We start from the raw sequence: 21,286 nt of genomic DNA, 5'->3' as shown, positions 1-21,286 counted from the left end.
CACAGGAGGCCTAGGAGGGGAGGTTACTGACACCTAGGGATTGAGATCAGCATGGGCAATGAATGAAAATCTAGTCTTATAAAGGGAGCCGGGGCGTCTGTAAGGTCTTCGAGACTTTGTCCAACCACTGTGAAGGTCGGGAGGGCGGCGCTGGGAAAGGATTTCTTTGGTTTCTACCATCCTTGGCAACAGTATTTTAACAGATGTTTGTACAAATGGATTTGCTGTGTTTGCCAATTTCTTAAACTATTCTTGCCACAGACTGCCTGTGCCCCACCTCCACCCTCCCTCGCCTTCCTTTCTCAAGGTAGGATCTCACTATGAAGGCGAGAGTAGCCTTTAATTCACTAGGTATGAGGTATGTAGCTTAAACTGCTCTAGAATTCTTGACTCTCATGACTCAGCCTCCCAAGTGCTGGAACTACACATGTGAACCACCACAGCTAGCTACCATGTCCGATTTCAAGTTACCAAGAGAGCTATTTCACATGAAGTCAGGATGGCCAACGCTGGACTAGGTGCTCCCTGTTAATGATCCTCTGAGGGGTGAGGAACAAGCACTAGCTGAGCTTGTTTCTCAGGTGGAGTGCAGAAGCTGGACAAACTGACTTTCAGAACTTTGAAGAAATAATTCCTCTGGGCTCAGTGTGCCCATCTGTGCAGGGGAGACAACTCATCCAGAACCATTTGGGATAATGGAGTAAAATATTTTTCAGTTGAAAAGCTAAGCCAGATGGTGGGTCATGCCTGTTACCTCACCTACTAGGTAGGCAAAGGAGAGAGGACTAAAATTCAAGGGTGTGGTGGCCTTCTCCTTAACCCCAATGCTCAGGAGGCAGAGGCAGATCTCTGAGTTTAAGGCCAGCTTGGTATACACACTGAGTTCCAGGACAGCTAAAGCTGTATAGACTCTGTCTCAAATAAATAAATTAAAAAAAAATCAAAAGTTCAGGACCAGCCTGGGATACCTATCAAAAACCTGTTTCAAAATAAAAATATTATTTTCAAAAAAAAAAAAAAAAAAAGGTGAAAACACACCTTTCATCCCAGCAGACAGATCCAAGTGAATGGGGCCTGTCTATATAGTCCATCTACACAGTTCTAGGCCAGCTGGGTAAAGTTAAGACACCTCCCACCCCACCCCACCCACACCTTCTCTAAACAAATCTAAGGGCAGCATTTTTCCACTGTCCTACTTCCACTGGTTACTTTGATTTCTGTCATTTGTGTCAAGAAGAAAGAGTCCAGAAGGCCCGGAAATATTTTATTGACAATCAAGGATATAGCCATAAGAGAGGGAAGCACACAGGACTGCAAACTAAAACCCAATAGCCAGCAAGGGCCATGTGGGCCAGGAACACTGCACCCTGGGGCCCTCACATTCTCCCACCAGTAGACACACAAGATTGGGCATCCAAGGGAGGGGGCAGTGGCTCTGGTGTCCCAGAGAGTGAGAGGCTATGCGATGCCACATTGTGAGCGGCAGGGCAAGGAGGTAAATGGAAGCAGGTTTCTTCACTGCCCAGGACCACCTCCTCCTCTGAGAGCCAGCACCAGGTGGAGGACGGAGCCGCCTAGGATCTTGTAATCAGCTGCTGTCTTCTCATCATTCCTACAGGGAAGAAAAAGCATTAGAAACACCATCTAAAAAGGGCATTTGTAACCTGGGTTTGGTGGATCTGAGAGGCCTGTGAAACTGTATGAGAAAAATATTCTTTTACTAACCTCTAAGGGTAATTAGCATTTAATTTTGAATATAGACAAAGAGACCCACAGTGTTAACAATGTGGTAACTTATGCAATAGAAATTAGGCTTTCTTTATATTATGACTGTTTGCAAGTATCTTGAAAACGTAAAAACAAGGAAAAAAGCAGTTATCAGACTAATCATTAGACCTTACAATAAGCTATTAATAAAGAGGGCTTGAAAGATGGCTCAGAGATTAAAGGCTTAAACTGATCCTCTTGCAGAGGAGCTGAGTTCAGATCCCAGGACCCACTTCAGGAGGCTCAGAATCTCATTTAACTAAAGTTCCTGGGGGATCTGACAGTTCTGAAATCCAAGGGCACACGTACTCAAGCGTACATACCTATAAATACATACATAACTGAACATAATAAATTTAAAAGCATATAAATAAAGCACATATATTACCATTCTACAAATTTGTTTTAGTAGTTTGTTAACTGTCTCAATAGTTTATAATTTAATCTATTTTACTCTGTCTGGACTATTCTATGCCTTCTCTTATATTCTGAGAAGACTCCATGTGCTTCATCAGATTGCCAAAGAGCTGAAAGCAGGGACACACTGAGGGAGTGCAGGCCTGATGAGCCTATAACCCGTCACCTTCCCCTGTATTCATCCTCACATAAGACACCTATCCCCGCTTTCCACCCGAGCTTACATCTGTTTGCCACTGTAGATGAGCCGCTGCTGTTGGGGGGGAATTCCTTCTTTTTCTTCCACACGCTCCTTGATTCGCTCCACCTTTGGAGAAACATGTTGTCAGAGGCCGCTCAGAATTATACAAATTCTAGCCTTTAGTCCCAGCACTTGGGAGGTAGAGACAGGCTGATCTCTATGAGTTCAAGGCCAGCCTGAGTTCCAGGACAGCCAGGGGTACACAGAGAGAAACTCTGTTTTGGAAAACCAAAATAAATAAACCAACCAACCAACCAATGCTAAGAACAAAGGCTGTACAGACAACCTGAAAACAAAGGGACCAAGGTCATAAGCACAAGCAAAGAAACAGAGCAAAGGGGAAAGACACCTGAGTAGACCTCACCTTGTCTGTGGGTTCAATGTCGATCTCAATCTCCTTTCCAGTCAGCGTCTAAAACAGGCAAAGATGTCATAAGTCCCACAGCCAGATACCAATTTGCTTTCTCTGGTGGACGGAATGGAATAGACTCTTGTTTGACTACGTGATGCACAGTTGGTGGAACTGGGAAGCCTTAGAGGTGTGGTCTTGCTGGAGGTATGTCACTGGGGGCAGGCTTTGAGGTTTCAAAAGCCCAAGCCATGTTCTCTCTCTGCCTCATGCTTATAGACTGAGGTGTGAGCTCTTAGCTTCTGCTCCAGCACGCCTACCAGGCCATGCTCCCTGCCATGACAGTATTGGACTTACCGTCTGAAACTGTAAGTCACAATTAAATATGTTCTTTTATCATGTTACTTTTTCACAAAAATAGAAAAGACATATTTTTTTTTTTTGAGACAGGGTTTCTCTGTGTAGCCCTGGCTGTTCTTTAAATCAGAGGTTATACCTGTCTTTGCCTTCTAAGTGCTGGGATTAAAGGTGTGCACCACCACTACCTGGCAAGACATGTTCTTGTGCCCCCCCCCCCCCAAACAGGGTTTCTCTGTGTAGCCCTGGCTGTCCTGGAACTCACTCTGTAGACCAGGCTGGCCTTGAACTTATAAATCCGCCTGCCTCTGCTTCCCAAATGCAAGACATGTTCTAAGTGTAACATTTTATCTTGGTCTCTGGGGTTCTCTCTGCTGGGAGATGTATACTCTCAGCAATATTACCTTGGATAATCAAAAAGCAGTGCCATAGCCCATGTCGTCAGGCAGTGAGGAAGACAGCATTCTGTGAGCCATTTGATCCCCTAATGCCACAAGACACCCTCCCACCAAGTCAGCAACAATACCAGGAATTCTTTGGCTGAGATGCAACGAACTAATGACAAGTTAGCAATCTTTGTGTAAGGACTTTATTCCAGTACACAGATCACATTTGCATAATGCAAAGAATTCTCAAAAGCACAACAAATCACCACCAACTAGATTTTTTGAAATGCTAGAGTTGAACATTATATTCTTTCCTATGTATCCCAGAATTCTATCTAAATCCTAAACTACAACTCAAATTGCTTGATTTCCACAGGCTAAAACTAGATAAACAAATACATTTGTGTACAAACTATAAACCTATGATTCATACAATCTCTAATCCATCCATCATCTTCTGTATTGCTTTGCCGAGGCAGCCTAACTGTCCTGGAACACACCATGTATTCCAATCTGGCCTTGGAATCCTCCTGTCTCCGCCTCCTCTAACTGCTGTGCTTTCAAGTGTGCTGGTGGCTTTTGTATTTGCTCTTTCAGACAGATCTGAAGGGCCTGCGGTAATCCTGACCACAAACACACTTGGACTAGTTTAGGCACCCCCCCCCCATTTTCTTCAATACCCTCACTTCTTCATTCGAACTTCAAGTATTTTTAATATATGATTTCCCCAAGTTGGTTCAATGAGTGGAGGCACTTGCTGCCACACCCAATCACCCTCCTTCAACTTATAGGTCCACATGGTCAGAGACACCACCAATTTCTGCATGGCTGTCTTCTGACCTTTACATGTCCATACAGACATGCAATTATATATACACAGTACATAAATGTGATTAAGTACTTCCAATGTATATGCCTTTATCTGTTAATGTCATTAACACCAATACCACTTATTTTTTTGTTTTGTTTTATTCTGAGACGAGGTCTCACTATATAGTCCAGGCTAGTTTCAAATCTGACATCCTTCTGTTTCCACCTTCTAAGCATTATGATTATAGGTGCATTCTATGACAGCTGATTTTATTTTGTAAACCTTTATTTTTATTTTATGTGTTTAGGTGTTATACCTGCAATGTTTGTGCACTACATGCATTCAGTGTCTATGGAGCCCAGAAAGCATCAGATCCCCTGGAACTGCTATTAAAGATTATGAGCTGCCACATGGGTGCTAAGAATCAGAACTCTTTTGAAAGAGCAATCTATTATCCCAGCACTCCCAGGTACTAGCCTGGGACACATAGTACGATCCTATCTCAAAAACACAAAATTAGGGTTAGGCATGTAGTTCCAGTACTTGCCCAGGTCATCCCCCTGGGCTCCATAACAAACTGTACAAACTGGGTGCAGCAGTGCATGCCTGTAATCCTAGCACTCGGGAGGTAGAGACAGGAAGATAAGAAGTTCAAGATTGGGCTGGAGAGATGGCTCAGAGGTTAAGAGCAATGACTGCTTTTCCAGAGGTCTTGAGTTCAATTCCCAGCAACCACATGGTGGCTCACCATCTGTAATGAAATCTGATGCCCTCTTTTGGTGTGTTTGAAGACAGCTACAGTGTACTCATATGCATAAAATAGATAATAACCTTTAAAGAAGTTCAAGCCCATCCTTAGCTATACATAGGTCAAGGCTAGTCTGAGATGAGATCTTGTCTTAATCATTTTTGCTTTATTTATCTTAATACTTCAAATGCAAAGACCTTTCAACCACAGAATTTCATGTCTAGGTCATTAACTTAGAAAAAGTTAATTGAACTCATGTAAATGTGGAAAGTGAGTCCAACCCCACAAAGTTGTCCTCTGACTCCATGTATCTGCTGTGGCATGTGCGGCCACACATATCTACCACCCCCCCACAAAATAAAAAGGGAAATACAGATTATCTTATGTACTAGTGTGTAGTAACAATGCAATTCTCATATTTCATTACACTTCTCTAGTTATGTGCCTTCACCCACTGAGCCACCTCATTAGATCATGGTATGCAGTTATTTAAAGAATGTATAATTATGCATCGATATCTTGATGCTGACATACAGAGAAAGATCTTGCTCAGAAGTGGGAGTGGGCTGAAGGGAAGGTGCAGTGGACTTTGTGGCTGTTTTCACACCAGGCCTCACTGTGTAGCCCAGACCAGCCAAAGCTCACAGGGCAGGCTGCCCTTACAGAGATCTGCTGGCTTGTGTCTAGAGTACCTCGCCACCAGCTGAGCTTTAAGTATTTATTTTAAATAAAGCCCCCCCACCTCCTACTTTTGAGACACGCCCTTGCTGTGCTGCTCAGATGATTCTCCTGTTCCAGCTTCCCGGAGAGCTGAGTCTCAAGGTTTGAGCCCCACCTTGCAGGTTCTTCTCTTTTTCTCTTCCCTCTCTTCCTGCTCACCCCACCCCCTGCCCCTGCCCGTTAGGTGGGATGTCACTGAGCTGTATCCTTAGGCTTCTTCTGCACCCCTAAAACATGTTTTAGGTGGGGTGTCACCATGCTACACCCCTAAAGGTGGGTTTGTTTATTGAGACAGTGTCTCACTATGTGGCCCTGTCTGGCCTCAAACTCCTGCCTCTGCCTTCTGAGTGCTGGAAAAACTATTTATTTTTGTGTGTGAGTGCTTTGCCTCACTGTATGTAAATAGACCTAGTAAATGTCTGGTGCGTGTGGAGGTCAGAAAGGGTGCCGGGTCCCTTGGAAGCTGAGTTATGGATGGTTGTGGGCTGCCACATGGTTGCTAGGCCGACTACACTGCTTTAAACCACTAAGCCACCTCACTAACTCTTTTTTGGAGGTTCTAAGTTGTATAGGTTGGCTGTCAACTCACACTGTGCCTGAACTCAGGCTCCTGAGGAATTAGGGTTACAGACCTGCACACTATCAGACTTGGCTACCCAGCTCACTTTTAAACTTAAATTAATTAAAATTCAATACAAGTTCGCTTTAAATCCCTCGGCTTCACTAATCACGTGTCAGTGCACATATTAACTGCTACTATTTTGGAAACAACTCAAACATTCTTGCTGTTCTATGAAGCAACAGAATTAGTGACTTCATTTTATAGCTTCCAGTGAAATAATGGAGATAAAGAATACTCTATCCTGTCATCTAACGACCAACTGATTAGAAACGAAGAAGAAAGTGAAGTATATTTTAAAAAATAAAAAACCATGAAAGCCAAATAAACCAAATAAACATTGGGTTATTTGGTGATAGTAAGAAGCCATTTAATTTTGTTTTTTTGAGATAAGACCTGAATTCTTTATGTAGCTCAGGCTAGCCCTGGACTCCTGAGAAAGGAGCTTGGCATGCTCAGTGTGGCAACTCTTTCACAAACAAACATATGCTATACTTTCTAGGCTTTGTTTCAAAAACCAGGATGGAGGAGGTTTACATATAACAATGTCCATGAGATGATAATTTGAGATGATATTGGTCTATGAATGAATAATACAGGATTTTGCTTTTTCTTAAAGACGATGTATTCTAGGCTATGTAGCCAAGGATGATCTGAACTTTTTTTTTTTTAATTTAAGGATAATTTTACCGGAGTTTAAATGAAAAACCCCAGGGCAGGCAAGCTGTAACATCAGCAGTCGTGTGAGGGAGGAATACAGAGAAGGAATCCCGTGTCGTTTGTGTGGGACAGCCGCCCCGCACAAGGAGCAGTGGAGTACAGACAGAGAGAATGAGAGACAAGCAAGAGGGCCGAGAAAGCCTGGCCAGGTCTGAAAGAAATGGAAAAGAGTAGAGAAGAAAAGTAGAAAAGTCTGGTCTACAATGTACAGCCAACCTTGAATTGATTTTTCTTGCTTTTACCCCTCCCCCAACACACACACACACACACACACACACACACACACACACACACACACGCACACACGCACGCACGCACGCACGCACGCGTTATTAAAATCACATAATAACACATATGAAATGGAAATTACTAGTTTCATTGGAAAGTTACGTCAAATGATGTTTTACTAGGGCATACAGGTGAAAGGCATACATCTTGCTAAAGCAAACAAATGAAACACTATTATCCTGACACAGACACAGGTGAAAGGTTGCTTGATGAAGGTGTGTAATGACCCCACAGACAGCACCGAGCATTGGTTTGGTTTGCTCTACCTAACGACACACATATGTATTGGTTCGCCTTTCATAGTGTTGTTGAGTTCAACTTGTGATAACACCGCCAGTGAGAGAAGCTCGCCAAAAAACTGCTCTCGAGGGAGGTTCGCTTGTACAGCCTTGCCTCAGGCTGGTTGGTGAGCCTGGCCGTTTCTTCAGGATTGAACTACAGTTGCTGGTCATGCCTGATGTCTGATTGCTGAAAGGACTGGTCTAGAGCTGCCATTTCCTGCCTGGTGTCCAGAGGACTGTTCTGCAGCTGCTGAATCGTATATGGTGTTTAGTACAGGACTGAACTGCTGGCCAAGAAGACCGAGCTCACCCCCAAGAACTATTGCTGAACAGGTCCGCTTCCCCCATATCTTAATAACTTTTCTCTTCCACTACTTCTGCTAGGTGGTGGGCTAGAGGAGAGGTTGAGCCCTTATTAAAGGTAGGTTGCAAAAAATGTCTGCCTACACACATATTTTGAACCAGTCTCAATACTGTCCTGGTGTGAGCAGCCAGGCCTCTTCCTGGGTGCTGGGGATCCCATGCTCACAGGCCACGTGCTCTTCCTCATGGAGCTGTCTTTCCAGACCTAAAAGGTATTCTTTGTTTTTGTTTTGTTTTTTGAAACAGGGTTTCTCTGTATAACATTCCTGGTCATCTTGAAACTCCATTTTTTGACAAGGCTGGCCTGGAACTCAAGAGATCTGCCTGCCTCTACTTCCCGAGTATTGGGGTTAAAGGCATGCACTACCACATGTTTCCGAGAGATATTCTTGATGCAAAGTTATCATACTGTGGTGATGAAAGACCTACACGTTTTGGATTGGAGGTTTTTGTTTGCTGTTTTGAGACAAGGTCTCACTATGTAATAAAGCAAGTGGAAAGCTGATGCATTCCAGCTACTTGGTAGACTCCCTGGAAAACAAGTTGACAGTTATATATAACAGCTACATGACCCAGTAATTTCACTCCAAGATATTTATGGAAAAAAAAAAAGGAAGAGGGCTACAGATGCCTCTGTGGTTAAGAGCACTGGCTGCTCTTCCAGAGGTCCTGAGTTCAATTCCCAGCAACCAACAACCACATGGTGGCTCATAACAGTCTGTGATGAGATCCAGTGCCCCCTTCTCCCCTGCAGGCATATGTGCAGGCAGAACACTATATACATAACAAATAAATCTTTAAAAAAAAATTGTGCTCCAAATACCTGGAAGTCCAGCAGGATTAACCCTTGATTAGGTAATGAGAAGGTGACTTATGATAGAGGATGCTACATTTCATTTAGAAATGGTTTAAGCTGGTAATTAGCATACACAATGCCCTACCCCATTCCAAACAAAACAAAGCCAGGAAGGACTTATTTGTGAAGAAAGTACAGATAGGCAAAAAAATCAGTAATACAGAGAGGCAGCTGTAAAACAACAACAACAACAATAATAATCTTCAAAGAACATACATATGCAAGAAAGAGCTGGACAAAGGGATTAATACTGGGCAGAAGTGGGGCTAAAGAGATGCTTTAGTGCTTAAGAACACTCTTTCAAATGAGCTGGAATTGGTTCCCAGAACTCACAAGGTGGTTCACAACTACCTTTAACTTCAGTTCCAGGGAATCCAGTGGTCTCCGAGGGCACCAGGCAAACAGGTGCAAAGACATACAAGCTCGGAAAGTACACACACACACACACACACACACACACACACACACACACACACACACGTGCACATAATAAAAATTTGATTTAAAAAAATAGGTGTTGCAAAACAGGTGTGGCAAATACTAAGATGATGTCTGCCTATAATCCTAGCCTCTGGAGGTTCACAAGGAGGCCTGTGAACTGTGGAGGGGGAGGGGGTTGTGGGTGACGGTGGGGGTGGTGTGTACTGCCATCAGCTTGTCTTAGCAATTAGAGGGCGAACACAGGTAGATCTCCACACACTTGAGAGCAGCCTGGGCTACAGAGGCTGGTTCAAAAATCCAAGTAATCCAGCACCATTACAGATCTGCTGAACGGGGAGGTTCTACCATTCTTATGGTTCCGTCTGCGAAGTCTACCCAGAACAGTGTTGTATACATTCAAAACAATAAACAAAATGGTAGTTAAGAAGCAAAGACCTATTGCTAACTCAATATAACCTGTGTCTGAAAAACAGTCATCATCAACCTGCCCTCTGATTCCATTCTTTAAATGTTCTGGAAGGACTGAAGAAAAAAAAAAAAAAAAGGCTAACAGCTGACGTATCCAGTAACTGAAGACAGACTTATACAGCAATGAAAAGGTCAGATTAATGCCAGGTCTCCTCACTATTATTTTTGTGTCTCTGTCTAAATGTACAAAGGTAAAAACAGCAGAATGGCCTGATAAGGGTTTAAAACTGAAGATTTAAGTATCAAGAACCAGAAGTGAGGTGTCTAGTTCCGACAGGAAGGTGCCAAGTGGTCACACTTCTAGCTTAGCTACTGAAAGACGAGAGAGACACTAACCTCGGCTCATAGTCTAGCTACCGAAAGGCCCTCACTTTCATCCGACTAATGCTTCGGTGCTATGTTTGGAGGGAGCCGATGTTAGGGCCTGAGGGAAGAACACAATCTAGGCATGAAGATTAGGGGACAAAGCTTTCCCCAAAAATTCTGGAGTGAGAAGCCAAGCTGCTGCCAGGCCTTCTCTCTGACTGCAAGGGCTTGAATACAGTGAGACTAGGACAAATCCTGCCTCCTTCTAAGTCAGAACACAGACCTGGAAAGGAAGTAGGAGAATCAAACACCCGAGGTCTTCAGGTTAGACCGGCCTCCAGAGCGCAAAGCCTCCCGGGGTCCCCCTAGTTCCCATCAAGCCTCGCGCAGGGCCCCGAGGGTGTCAGCCCTCCAAGTTCAGGAAAGGCACGGTTTTCCTTCCCGTCCCTCCCCTAAGGCACAGCGGCTAACCCAGCACTACAGAGTCTTGTTAAGTCTGGAAACGCTCCCACCTTCACTTTAATTAGCATCTTCCTCCCAGGTTGGGGCTGCACGCGACTAGAGTGCTGCTTCTCCCGCTGTGGTCGCTGCCGCTGCCGCTTCCCAGCACTCCTCGGCGAGGAACACTTCTGCTTCCGGGTCACTCTCCGGACCCACCCTCTCCTCTTTCAACTCGGTTCCCGAAACGCTCAGGAATGCCCTCGTATTTTGGGTCAGTGGGGTGGTAAAGAGAAAAGCAAGCCGGCTTAGAGACAGCCAGACGACGTCCTGAGACCCCGCGCGTGCCCAGCAAACTGCGAGCTGGAACTGAACAAACTACTTTTCCCATCATGCCTAGAGGCAGCTCCGTCCTTTGCATCATAGGAGTTGTAGTCCTCCTGCCTCTCGCACTCAACGGCAGTCTCAGTGTGTGGACTCTGTTACCCAGAAGGCCTTGCACAGCGCCCGAAGCTAGAATTCCTTGGGTAGTAGGGTTTGCAACTAGCGGAACTTGTTCGAGTTGCCTGAAGGCTCTTCGAGGCTGCACGCGGCTAGTTGCTAAGCAAAAGAATCTTTGGTCAACTGCCACCTGAGTCAAAGCAACAGGAAGTGAGTACCGCTATGCCGGAAACTGGTTAAAATCTCTTTTCTCCTCCGTTACTAAGTCAGCCTCTTACTCTGAATTGCCCTTTACAGGGGCGGGAAAAGGGAGATTAACCAGGTAAGGAAGCACCTTCCGAGATCCTACTCTCTTTCCAGTTCTCTCTAAAAATCATACCTGGCATTGAAACATTATGGTAATCCAGACAAAAGGTGGTCCCAGAGAGACTTCAAAGACCACACCCTGATCTGACTTTACAGTTTAAGCCTGAGAGGTGATTCTTGTCTTAGCGTCATCAAGACTTTGAGGCTCACGGGGAACTTGGTTCAGAACTTTGTTACTTCCTAGTCTTACAGCCACATTTTTTTTTTTTAAATCTAACTCCAGCCCTGCATCATGCCTCATATTGACAATGATGTGAAACTTGACTTCAAGGATGTACTGTTGAGGCCCAAACGCAGCACTCTTAAGTCTCGAAGTGAGGTGAGCCAGTTGTCTTCCTTGTTTTCTTCTTTCTTTTTCTTTTTTGTTTTTTGACCTCAAGCTTCTAATAAACCAGGATTAAGAAAGCTGTTGGGGGAGCTGGAGAGATGGCTCGGAGGCTAAAACACCAACTGCTCTTCCAGAGGTCCTGAGTTCAAATCCCAGCAACCACATGGTGGCTCACAACCATCTGTAATGGGATCTGATGCCCTCTGCTGGGGTGTCTGAAGACAGCTACATATGCATAAAATAAATAAATTAAAAAAAAAAAAAGAAAGCTGTCGGGTTCAAATATGAACCATATCCTCTGAATGAATGAAATGTCTAATAACCTGTTAATGTCTACAGGTAGATCTCACAAGATCATTTTCATTCCGGAACTCAAAGCAGATGTACAGTGGCATCCCCATCATTGCTGCCAATATGGATACCGTGGGTACTTTTGAAATGGCTAAGGTTCTCTCCAAGGTGAGATAAACCTTATGCATCTTACCAATTTTTTTCCCAGTTGGCTACAGAGGAATTGCATTTCTATTCTCAGTTTCTGGCAATTAACAGAATGTTAGGCTTACTATTTTTTTCCACTACTAAGAATAGTTCGAGCAGTTCAAAGATCTGTCTGAACTAGTGAGACTCAAAATTAGATGTTTCATCTTTTTTTATTTATAACCTCCCATAAGTTATATACTTTACCAAATTCTTCCAGTGCCCACCCAGGTCAACCCAATCACATCTGTTTCTTTAATCAGTCGTTTGAACATTAATCAGTCAGTTTAGTCCAGGAATTAAATACTGTTTTTGAGTGTTTAAATTTTTCTACCTTGGATATCATAGAGAAAAGGAGTTTATTAGTTTTTCTTGTATGCTTGCTATTCTTTTAATTATTTTTACTTCTTTGAGGTTCTTCTAGGTTCCTGGGAGTTTCTGAGATCTATCCCAAATGGAAGTTTTGTTCTTAAATACAGATTGTCCCCTTTGAATATGGAAGACACTGCTCCTGACAGTAATATCACTTGCCTCTATGCATGTAGCTGAGAAGGTAGATAGTTGCCTGGGCGCTTTTGAGAACATAACGTGCTTTGCTAGTTAATCCATGTAGCCTTAGTTGATTGGGTTCTGTTTTTGTTTGTGGTTGTTAGCCTTAAAGACCTTGTTTTTTTCTGTTTTTGTAGAATGTTTGTTGTACTTTCTCTGAGACTGATAATTATGGAGTTTTATTACTTTATTCCTGTTAGCATTTACTAATTCTTCAGGGTTCTGGCTGTTATCTCTTGACTGCCTTCTCTGACAAGTGGATTTGGGGAATTGGCAAATCTGTTAAAAGACATGCTGTATGTAATCCATGAACCTTACTGAGGACTGAATTTCAATACTGTAGACAAGTACTACAGAAATCAAATTTTAGAATAGCCAAGTCTCAATAATGATAAAAAAGATTAGACACAAGCAAAGTTTTTCTTAGGGTTTGTATGTATTAGGTGAACTTATTAAGCCAACATATCTCCAAGACCTACTGACCACCTATAGCTTTTGTTTATGAACATGGTGACAGTTTTTTTACTGAGAAAGCAGAATACCAGCTTTTATGCCTAGAACTCCCTGTGACTGGCTGACACATGACTTCCTTGTAAAATTTGTGCAGTTTCAACCAACTATTGACTCTTGGGATTGCACATTTATGCTCAGAAAGCAAAAGCGCCAGCGGTGTCTTCTCAGAGTATTGAAATATTTGCAATTTCATGAGTCAGAGGTTTTATTTATTTAGTTAAGACAGTGTTTCTCTGTATAATCTTGGCTGTCCTGGAACATTGCTTTGTAGATCAGGCTCTCCTTGAACTCAGAGATCTGCTTGCTTCTGCCTCCCAAGTGTTGGGATTAAAGGCTTTTGCCACCACTGCCTGGGAATCATTCTTGAATTTGCCTAAGAGATGACATTGATCTTTGCCTTTGCATGTTTATGTTTCTAACATGAAAAATCTGTTCTTTTCCAGCAAAAGAGAGAATGGTTGCAATAGTATTTTGTTGTTCCACTGGTCTTAAGCCTTTCCCTCTGTGTATCTAGACTTGTTGGATGACTGCCACCAAGTAAACCAAAGAGAGAAAAACAGATTGCGAACTGGATCCCCTTAGAGCTGAGTGTAGACAAAACTCCCTCTCCATTTAGCCTCTTTAGTTCTTCCAGCCCTGTTACTTGTTTCACTGTACCAAGGGCATGTCCCTATTATTCTTAAAAGTCATGAACAACGAATGTGCTAGTAGGTGAAATCCAACTCGAACCACCATACTTTGGTAGGAATACTGGACAAGTGCTAATGAGAATAAAGGCTGTACTGGGGCTTGTTGGACTGATAGTGGTTGTAGTCAGCTCAACCATCAACTTCCTCATTCTATTCTCTCCAGGGAGTATAAAGATATATCTAGTCTAGCTATGTTTCTGCCCTTTTGATGGTTCTTTTTCCTCTTCAGTTCTCCCTGTTCACTGCCATCCATAAGCACTACAGCGTCCATCAGTGGCAAGAGTTTGCTAGCCAGAATCCTGACTGTCTTGAGGTAACTCTAGGCCTGCCCTGCACATTAGTCTTGGGAATCTTTTTCTTGACTCTTGGAAATCAACCCTCACCTTTAATCCCTATTGGCCACTTACCTCATTTCTGAATCAATGCTACAGTTTTGTCTGATGCGTTTTCTCCACAGTATCTCGCTGCCAGCTCAGGCACAGGCTCTGCTGACTTTGAGCAGCTGGAACAGATCCTGGACGTTATTCCCCAAGTGAAATATATATGCCTGGATGTGGCTAATGGCTACTCTGAACATTTTGTTGAATTTGTAAAGGATGTACGGAAGCGATTCCCCCAACACACCATCATGGTATGTTTCTACTTTTTGGTTTTTTGAGACAAGGCTTCTGCACTCTAGCTGCCCTAAATTTTCTCTGTAGACCAGTCTGACCTCAGAGATCTGCCTGCCTCTGCCTCTGGAGGGCCAGGATCAAGGGCGTGCACCACCACACTCGGATGAGTATTATTATCTTACACCTGTTACTTTTGTCCCCTCTTTCCTGACATTTCATTTTGTTATCAGTACTTGGTCTCTGCTACATCACTATTTCTACTCTACATGTTACTGTCATAGTTCAAAGTTTAAAATGGGTATTGATCAGTGCAACATCTCTGACTTCTGTTTCAGAGTTCGTTAATCAAGGACTTAAAAACAGGTGAACGTTTACACATTGCACATACCTGTTGTACCTATGTCTGTCTACTGAAGTGGACCCGTACCACAATAGAAAGTGTTATGTAAAAGCCTAATGTTGATACCAATCTACAGTCCCAGTACCTGGGGCATAGAAACAGTTCAAGACCAGCCCCGAGATCCTGTCTCAAACTAACAACAAAAAGTATCATATAAAACTTTTATTTTTTAGAAGCTTATTAGAGACAAAATCCAAGGCTTCATTTTCCTCACAGCATTGAAGGGGGTGATGTCACACTGTCAAGACTATTTATTGGGCAGATGGATATTTTAACCTACATTCCAGTATCTTTCCATTTTTTTTTCTAGGTGGAGAGCTTCAGGACCGGGCAGTAGTCACCTGCTAGTGAAAGGGCATTACTGTCGGTCCGAGTGGGGTTTCTGACTCACTGACTGCTCTCTGATGCCACTTTATGTCTTGTTGCCCACCTGGCGGCCTTAACGGTCATTCTGGGCCTGTTTTTACCCTAGTTCAATGACAGTGTTGTTTCTTCTATCCTCCACACTAAATCAAAAATCTGTTTATGGGGTTCCCGGGAGGAAGGGTGAGTGGGAATCTAGGGCCTTGGAGTTGGTGGAAGGTCCTGGAGGAGGGCTCTAGGAACCCTCTGCCTGTAATAGGGAGGTCACAATTGAGGCATGGATTATATGAGCACACAAAAGCTGTTCTCCACCACTGACCCTAATAATGTTGTTTTGATTGTACCAGGCAGGAAATGTGGTAACAGGAGAGATGGTAGAAGAGCTAATCCTCTCCGGGGCTGACATCATCAAAGTGGGAATTGGTCCTGGTAAGCTGCTTCCTTGGGGCCATCATTTCCTCTGCCCTGCTGGAGGCAAAGCCATAGGACAGTTAGTTCACTCTCACATGTGTCACTCTTCCCAGGCTCTGTCTGTACAACTCGGAAGAAAACTGGAGTGGGATATCCACAGCTCAGTGCAGTGATGGAGTGTGCAGATGCTGCTCATGGCCTCAAAGGCCATATCATTTCAGTAAGACTCAAGACCTGGGGAGGGCGTGCGGCTGCCTAGCAGCCATTGTTTTCTTCAGGGTGGGGCTCTGGCGAAGTCCTGGTCAGGACATGAGTTCTAGTCCACCTTGACATGGGCAGTTGAGAAGTCTTGAGAAATCTATGCTGTCTCTCACTGCATTCCTTACTTTGTAGGATGGAGGCTGCAGCTGTCCTGGGGATGTGGCAAAGGCTTTTGGTAAGGAGACTGGGAGGGCACGGCAGGAAGATCCTGTAGAAGACAAATCACCTCTGAAGGTCTAAGGGCAAGACGGCAAGCTAGGCACAGCTGAAGAAGCCTTTTAGATTCATAATATAAACCAGTGACCCTGACCTAAAGTGTCACCTGGGACTAGCAATGGAGGAAATCCTGAGATTTTTAACCCTCACAGGGTGAGCCAGGGCCATTTATGACATGCCCCAGACTGACAATGTGGATTGCCAAACCCTATAACTAATCTACAAATTACCCTGAGGAACAGAACTAACAAATATTCATTTTTCTATTTCCAAGGTAATCTTTAAAAATTGGAGACCTATCGTCTTAGAACCAAAATCATACTGAGCTGGGAACTGTAAAATGAAGTTACCAGAAGATTGGAAAAGCAGAAGCCAGTCAGGGTACTTCTAGGTCTTTAAAAATCTTGAGGAAGTTAGTCCTACTGGGGAGCAGATGCCAGAGTATAGGCACGCTCAAGGAATTGTGGATCAGCTATGCCAACAGACCCAGCAGGAAGGGAGACTCCCAGCAGTTTCTGACAGTGCCTATGTGGGTACCTTGGCCAGATGCATCTTTTCCAACATCTTGATTTTGGCAGGGGCAGGGGCTGACTTTGTGATGCTGGGTGGTATGCTGGCTGGGCACAGTGAATCAGGTGGTGAACTCATTGAGAGAGATGGCAAGAAATACAAGCTCTTCTATGGGATGAGTTCTGAAATGGCCATGAAGAAATATTCAGGAGGTGTGGCTGAGTACAGGTATGTATGGAGGGCTAGCACCTGAGTGCTCTTGGTGACTGTTACTCTATGGAGATGTAACATACTCTAGGAAATGTAGGTATCATTCTTGAGAAACGGTGAAGGGGCATAAATGTTAGAGACAGGAAGAGTAACTGGGCTTAAAGAATTCTGCAGGAGGAGGTAATAAAAGTTCTTGTTTTTCCAAGGGCCTCAGAGGGAAAGATAGTAGAAGTTCCCTTTAAAGGCGATGTGGAACATACTATTCGTGACATCCTAGGAGGCATCCGGTCTACATGCACATATGTAGGGGCTGCTAAACTGAAGGAATTAAGCCGGAGAACCACTTTTATCCGAGTCACCCAGCAAGTGAATCCAATCTTCAGCAATCCCCAGTAGACACACAAAGTCTACTTTCCTGAGGCGGCAGCAGCACTGCCCCTGGAGCCTCCCACAGGATGTGCATCTCCCAGGCAGCCTGAGGCGGGGCTACTTAACTCGCCTGAGCTCCTCTCCTCACCCATGCTTCTCTAGCTGCGCACACAATGCTACGGGCACTATGGGAGAGGCGAGGAAGAGGACATGAGATCAACAAATGAGAACCCGGGGACAGCCCCCGAAGATTAGGAAAACAGACGCTGATCTACACAGAAGTGGCAGACTCTGGTCTGCAGAAGGAAGGCTGCTGGAATCATGTTAACCAGCCTCATTAAATGAGATCAAATGTCTATACAGCTTAGAGGTACTTCTTTTTTTTTGTTTTTTGTTTTTCGAGACAGGGTTTCTCTGTGTAGCCCTGGCTGTCCTGGAACTCACTCTGTAGACCAGGCTGGCCTCGAACTCAGAAATCCGCCTGCCTCTGCCTCCCAACTGCTGGGATTAAAGGCGTGCGCCACCACTGCCCAGCTTAGAGGTACTTCTATACTTGAAATACTTTAATAAAGAGACGCTGGTGCTCCTCCTAGGATTACCCCTGACCCAGTGGGATCTAGAACAAGGTTCTCAGGAAGCACCTATGCCAGCCCACGCTAACATGGTAGCATGAAGATTTACAAAGTATATTCTGACATCAGAGACGGCTGTTGGGAGAGAGCAGGACGACTCTCTCAACCCTTCTAGATAATTCTGAACCCATACAAAAGAGTAAATACAAGAAGGGCCTCAACCGGCTCTAAGAGAAGCCAGTTAGGTTTCTAAGGAATTACCTACACAGACCTATGCAAGTCTTAATTCCCCTTCTTCCCATCAAGACAGTGAAACAAATCAAGATTTAATTTTCAAGTGTTACAAAGCTTTTAGCAATAGAGCCAGGCAACTCGGGTCTGGGCTTCCTCCTCTTCTCCACTAAACTGCATGCAGAGCTGCAGTGTAGATGGACAGACTGCAGAGGGCATTCCAGAGACCCTGGGTGGGAACTGTTTATGTGGCCAGAAAGGACTAGGCAGGGTGCTATGGGATGTAGTCACAGAACATGGGGATATAGGTGTCAAACTTCGTCTTCTGATAGTTTCTCAAAGACTCCTATGGAGAAGAAAGCATGATTCCTATAACCGGGATACTCCCCATGGGTCCCTGCCTTGTTCTGCCCGTCCTCTGGCTCAGTTTCTGCTCATCCCACTCACCTTCCCTTCCTTCTGGTTGTTTTCTTCCTCATCAGAGTCCAAAACCAAGTCCCCTATGGTAATAACAGAGCTACACGGGGCCGGGGACAGCACTGCAGGAAAGAAACCACAATTCAAACAACGGTTTTTGCCTAGCTTGGTGGCCCACACCTTTACTCCCAGCACTCTGGAGGCTGAGGCAGGGGGATCTCTGAGTTCAAGGCCGGCCTGGTCTACATACTGAGTTCCAGGATAGCCAGGACTCCACCTGCTTACCTGGTTTCTTGACTCTAGGAGGTGGTGAAGAGTGAGGGTCCGTGCAGTTCACATCGTTCCTGGGGTGAAGAGAAGGAATAGGTGGGGTGAAGACAAAGGAGAGGTTGGGTGAAGAAGGGAAGCAGGTGGGGAATGTACTCCTAAGGTAGGAGAAGAAATCCTTACTCCTTTTGCTCTGCAGCTGGTGAGTCGGGTGGGGTCTCCTCTAATGCCCTTTTCCCCACGGTTTGAGATGGAGTCTTAGACTTCCCAGTGCAGACTGGTTCTGGTCCCACAGGGCCTGCTGTGTCCATTCCATGCTGTTCCCCGCTTTTTGGGTTAGCTGCATCTTGGGCCGGTAAGCCCATGTTCCGAAACGGGAACAGCATGACTGTGGGCCGCTCTTTAGGGCATGCCTTTGCAGATGTCCACTGTGATCGCAACTTTCGCTTTCCCAAAGGGGCCAGATTAAAGCAGCTGCCAGCTAAATGTTCTGGGTGCTCCCGGGAGGCTGGCTGGTGAGGGCCACACCTAACTTTAGGCAGAGGATTGTGGAGTGCTCCATTTGCTTGCTGATGAAGGCTCTCTTCCATGAGTTCGATCAGATTCTCCGAGTCAGATGTAGTGATCTCTGGAGGATAAAATAAGATGCCTTATAAAATTAGAACCAGGTTAAATTAAAATTCAGTCAGGTTTGTGTTATCAGGCCCATATAACTTCCGATCAGCTGACTCAGGTTTGGTCAAGCTAAACACTGACCTCCAAATCGCTACTTATCTCGGGTGAGTCCCTTACCTGGAAATGGCCACCCCATGTCCATACCATACTGGTGCAAAGCAAGAGAAGATGTGATGAGTGAGCCAGGCTGGATCCAACTCAGAGCGTCCTGAAGCTGCAGGCAAGGTGACAGGCATGAAGATCCTAATTCCCAGTAAAGCCCCCCAGCATTCCGCCCTTAAAGTGTTTGTCTCAACAACCTCTTGTGCTCTGACTGTAGGTAGTGCTTTTTCTAGCTGACACAAGTATTCAAACAACAGCTTTTCCATGGCAACCAGAAAGGGTTCCCCATAATCTTGTTCTAGTTCCTGTATGGGGAAAAGAAGCAGGTCGGGTGAATTTTACAGTTTAGAAAAAAACAATCACATAACATCCTCCAAACCAAGCATTCTCACCTGCTGGCTGGAAGCCGGGTCCTCTGACAGCTGCTTCACATGCAGGCAAAAATTCTGCTGTGCCTCCCAAAGCTTCCTATCTTGTTTTGTCTGTTGAGGATATTGAAGACAGAAAAATCTAGGGGAGGAGGTGTCGCCAGGACCCAGGGACAACTTGGTAGCATCACGCCTACGGAGTTTGGTGTGTCCAAGAGCATTCACAGCTTCACGCCAATGATACTTACTGTTCTGGACTCTGGGAAGTGATGATTCAGGGCACTGAGGACCTGGGCCCAGGGTCGCTCCTGCAGGATTAGCTCCACCACCACCTGCACGGTCAGAATACGAACCCTTTTCCAGCGGGTCTTCATCCCAACCAACCAGTCATCCTTCCTTAGGTCCTCGCATCCCGCCCCTTTAGATCCCACTCTTTCTAGTACCTTGGCCTTTAGGCCCATACACAGGCGTTCATGGTGCCGGTAGCAAACCAAGCCGGGGGCAGCGGCGCGCAGGGACTGCAGAAACTCCACCACTTTCGGGTAGTGCTCTACGCGGCGACGGCGGACCACCAGCCAGCTGGCCGCAGCAGCGAACCGCAACGACGCGGGGCCCAGCCCCGGAGGTGGGGCCATGGCCCGCGGGCGCCCTTTTCTGCGCGCCGCTTTCGTTCAACCCCGGCTTCCCGGACGCTCCGGTAGGCGGAGCTCCGGCTCTCTCATCTGCACCGGAAGCTCGAAGGACTGACTGGGCCCGTTTCGGGAGCCACCGGAATCCCACAGTCTCCTCCCAGGCGGTGACTTAAGTGTGTCAACCTGTCCAGACCGCTAAAGTTAAAATGCCGCCACTGCGCGAAACGCAAGGGTACGTCACTTCCGGCTGGGCGCGCGGCTTCCCACCGCGGAAGAGGACAAGAAGGGAGCTGTGACGTCATGAGGTCCCCTCACTGTGAAAGTGCCGTACGGCTCACGTCACTTCTAAACGCCTGCAAGTGCCTAGGTGCCTGAATCAGCGTCGGCCAAGCCCTTCCCGGGCCGCCAGCCGCTCCCAGGAAGTATTCTGTCATTCCTCTCGACAAACAGCAGAGGGCGCTCGCTTTCAAAAAACCAAGCAGCGCTGGGTGGTAACTCCGCCCTCCTGCCCTGACTCCCCGGCGCCTAAACAAATACATTTTGAAATCTCCCAGGGCTAGCCAGGGTTCTTTTGGTGCCACATCTTTGCTGTTTCGTGTAGTTTATAATATTTAAGGCTTCCTTTTCCAAGTTTCTTTTGAGCACTAACTACTTTTAGTGAATTGATCTCTTACTGCCGTCCCTAAGGACAGAACCGGGCACACTATGTACAGTCTTACTTTGTTGCTT

At 45.3% G+C, this 21,286-nt stretch overlaps 3 protein-coding genes across 7 annotated transcripts; 1 reads left to right on the top strand and 2 right to left on the bottom strand.

The window, feature by feature from the left end:
- Window positions 1-1,251: 1,251 nt before the first annotated feature.
- Nedd8 (NEDD8 ubiquitin like modifier) lies at window positions 1,252-10,938 on the bottom strand. The gene is made up of 4 exons (XM_052191417.1): window positions 10,651-10,938; window positions 2,790-2,837; window positions 2,409-2,491; window positions 1,252-1,612 (listed from the first exon to the last, which is right to left on the bottom strand). The coding sequence occupies exons 1-4, from the start codon at window positions 10,666-10,668 to the stop codon at window positions 1,516-1,518; spliced, it is 246 nt and encodes an 81-aa protein (XP_052047377.1). The 5' UTR covers window positions 10,669-10,938; the 3' UTR covers window positions 1,252-1,515.
- Window positions 10,939-11,076: 138 nt separating this feature from the next.
- Window positions 11,077-16,123, top strand: Gmpr2 (guanosine monophosphate reductase 2). The gene is made up of 7 exons (XM_052191415.1): window positions 11,077-11,227; window positions 11,607-11,702; window positions 12,051-12,170; window positions 14,169-14,252; window positions 14,397-14,570; window positions 15,664-15,745; window positions 15,841-16,123. Exons 2-7 carry the CDS (start codon window positions 11,616-11,618, stop codon window positions 15,984-15,986), a joined length of 693 nt encoding a protein of 230 aa, XP_052047375.1. The 5' UTR covers window positions 11,077-11,227; window positions 11,607-11,615; the 3' UTR covers window positions 15,987-16,123.
- On the bottom strand, window positions 15,101-20,805 carry Tinf2 (TERF1 interacting nuclear factor 2). Of its 5 annotated transcripts, none has more exons than XM_052191409.1 (10): window positions 20,369-20,805; window positions 20,174-20,257; window positions 19,950-20,039; window positions 19,755-19,862; window positions 19,573-19,669; window positions 18,964-19,408; window positions 18,799-18,857; window positions 18,544-18,635; window positions 16,114-16,196; window positions 15,101-15,784 (listed from the first exon to the last, which is right to left on the bottom strand). In XM_052191409.1, exons 1-10 carry the CDS (start codon window positions 20,558-20,560, stop codon window positions 15,700-15,702), a joined length of 1,335 nt encoding a protein of 444 aa, XP_052047369.1. In that variant the 5' UTR covers window positions 20,561-20,805; the 3' UTR covers window positions 15,101-15,699. The 5 variants fall into 5 exon arrangements, with proteins under 5 accessions (XP_052047369.1, XP_052047370.1, XP_052047372.1 ...); XM_052191410.1 differs by having other exon boundaries at window positions 15,101-15,781; XM_052191412.1 differs by lacking the exon at window positions 16,114-16,196 and having other exon boundaries at window positions 15,101-15,781.
- Window positions 20,806-21,286: the final 481 nt, after the last annotated feature.

This window comes from Apodemus sylvaticus, chromosome 8 (genome assembly GCF_947179515.1).
Source record: "Apodemus sylvaticus chromosome 8, mApoSyl1.1, whole genome shotgun sequence".
NCBI classification, from domain to species: Eukaryota; Metazoa; Chordata; class Mammalia; order Rodentia; family Muridae; genus Apodemus; species Apodemus sylvaticus.
The sequence above is the reverse complement of the archived record's forward strand: the minus strand, read 5'-3'. Positions and strand labels throughout refer to the sequence as shown.

What these genes read in the sequence shown, in the direction of transcription:
- Gmpr2 (XM_052191415.1), top strand. Translation starts at nt 11,616, where the DNA reads ATGCCTCATATTGACAATGATGTGAAACTTGACTTCAAGGATGTACTG. An exon ending in CTCTTAAGTCTCGAAGTGAG is followed by an intron (nt 11,703 to 12,050) that starts GTGAGCCAGTTG and finishes TAATGTCTACAG; the next exon opens with GTAGATCTCACAAGATCATT. An exon ending in AGAATCCTGACTGTCTTGAG is followed by an intron (nt 14,253 to 14,396) that starts GTAACTCTAGGC and finishes TTTTCTCCACAG; the next exon opens with TATCTCGCTGCCAGCTCAGG.
- Nedd8 (XM_052191417.1), bottom strand. An exon ending in ACATTGAACCCACAGACAAG is followed by an intron (nt 2,492 to 2,789) that starts GTGAGGTCTACT and finishes GTTTCTCCAAAG; the next exon opens with GTGGAGCGAATCAAGGAGCG. An exon ending in ATCTACAGTGGCAAACAGAT is followed by an intron (nt 1,613 to 2,408) that starts GTAAGCTCGGGT and finishes TCTTCCCTGTAG; the next exon opens with GAATGATGAGAAGACAGCAG.
- Tinf2 (XM_052191409.1), bottom strand. Translation starts at nt 20,560, where the DNA reads ATGGCCCCACCTCCGGGGCTGGGCCCCGCGTCGTTGCGGTTCGCTGCT. An exon ending in GTATGGGCCTAAAGGCCAAG is followed by an intron (nt 20,258 to 20,368) that starts GTACTAGAAAGA and finishes CTGACCGTGCAG; the next exon opens with GTGGTGGTGGAGCTAATCCT. An exon ending in ACAACCAGAAGGAAGGGAAG is followed by an intron (nt 16,197 to 18,543) that starts GTGAGTGGGATG and finishes TGTCTTCTACAG; the next exon opens with GATCTTCCTGCCGTGCCCTC.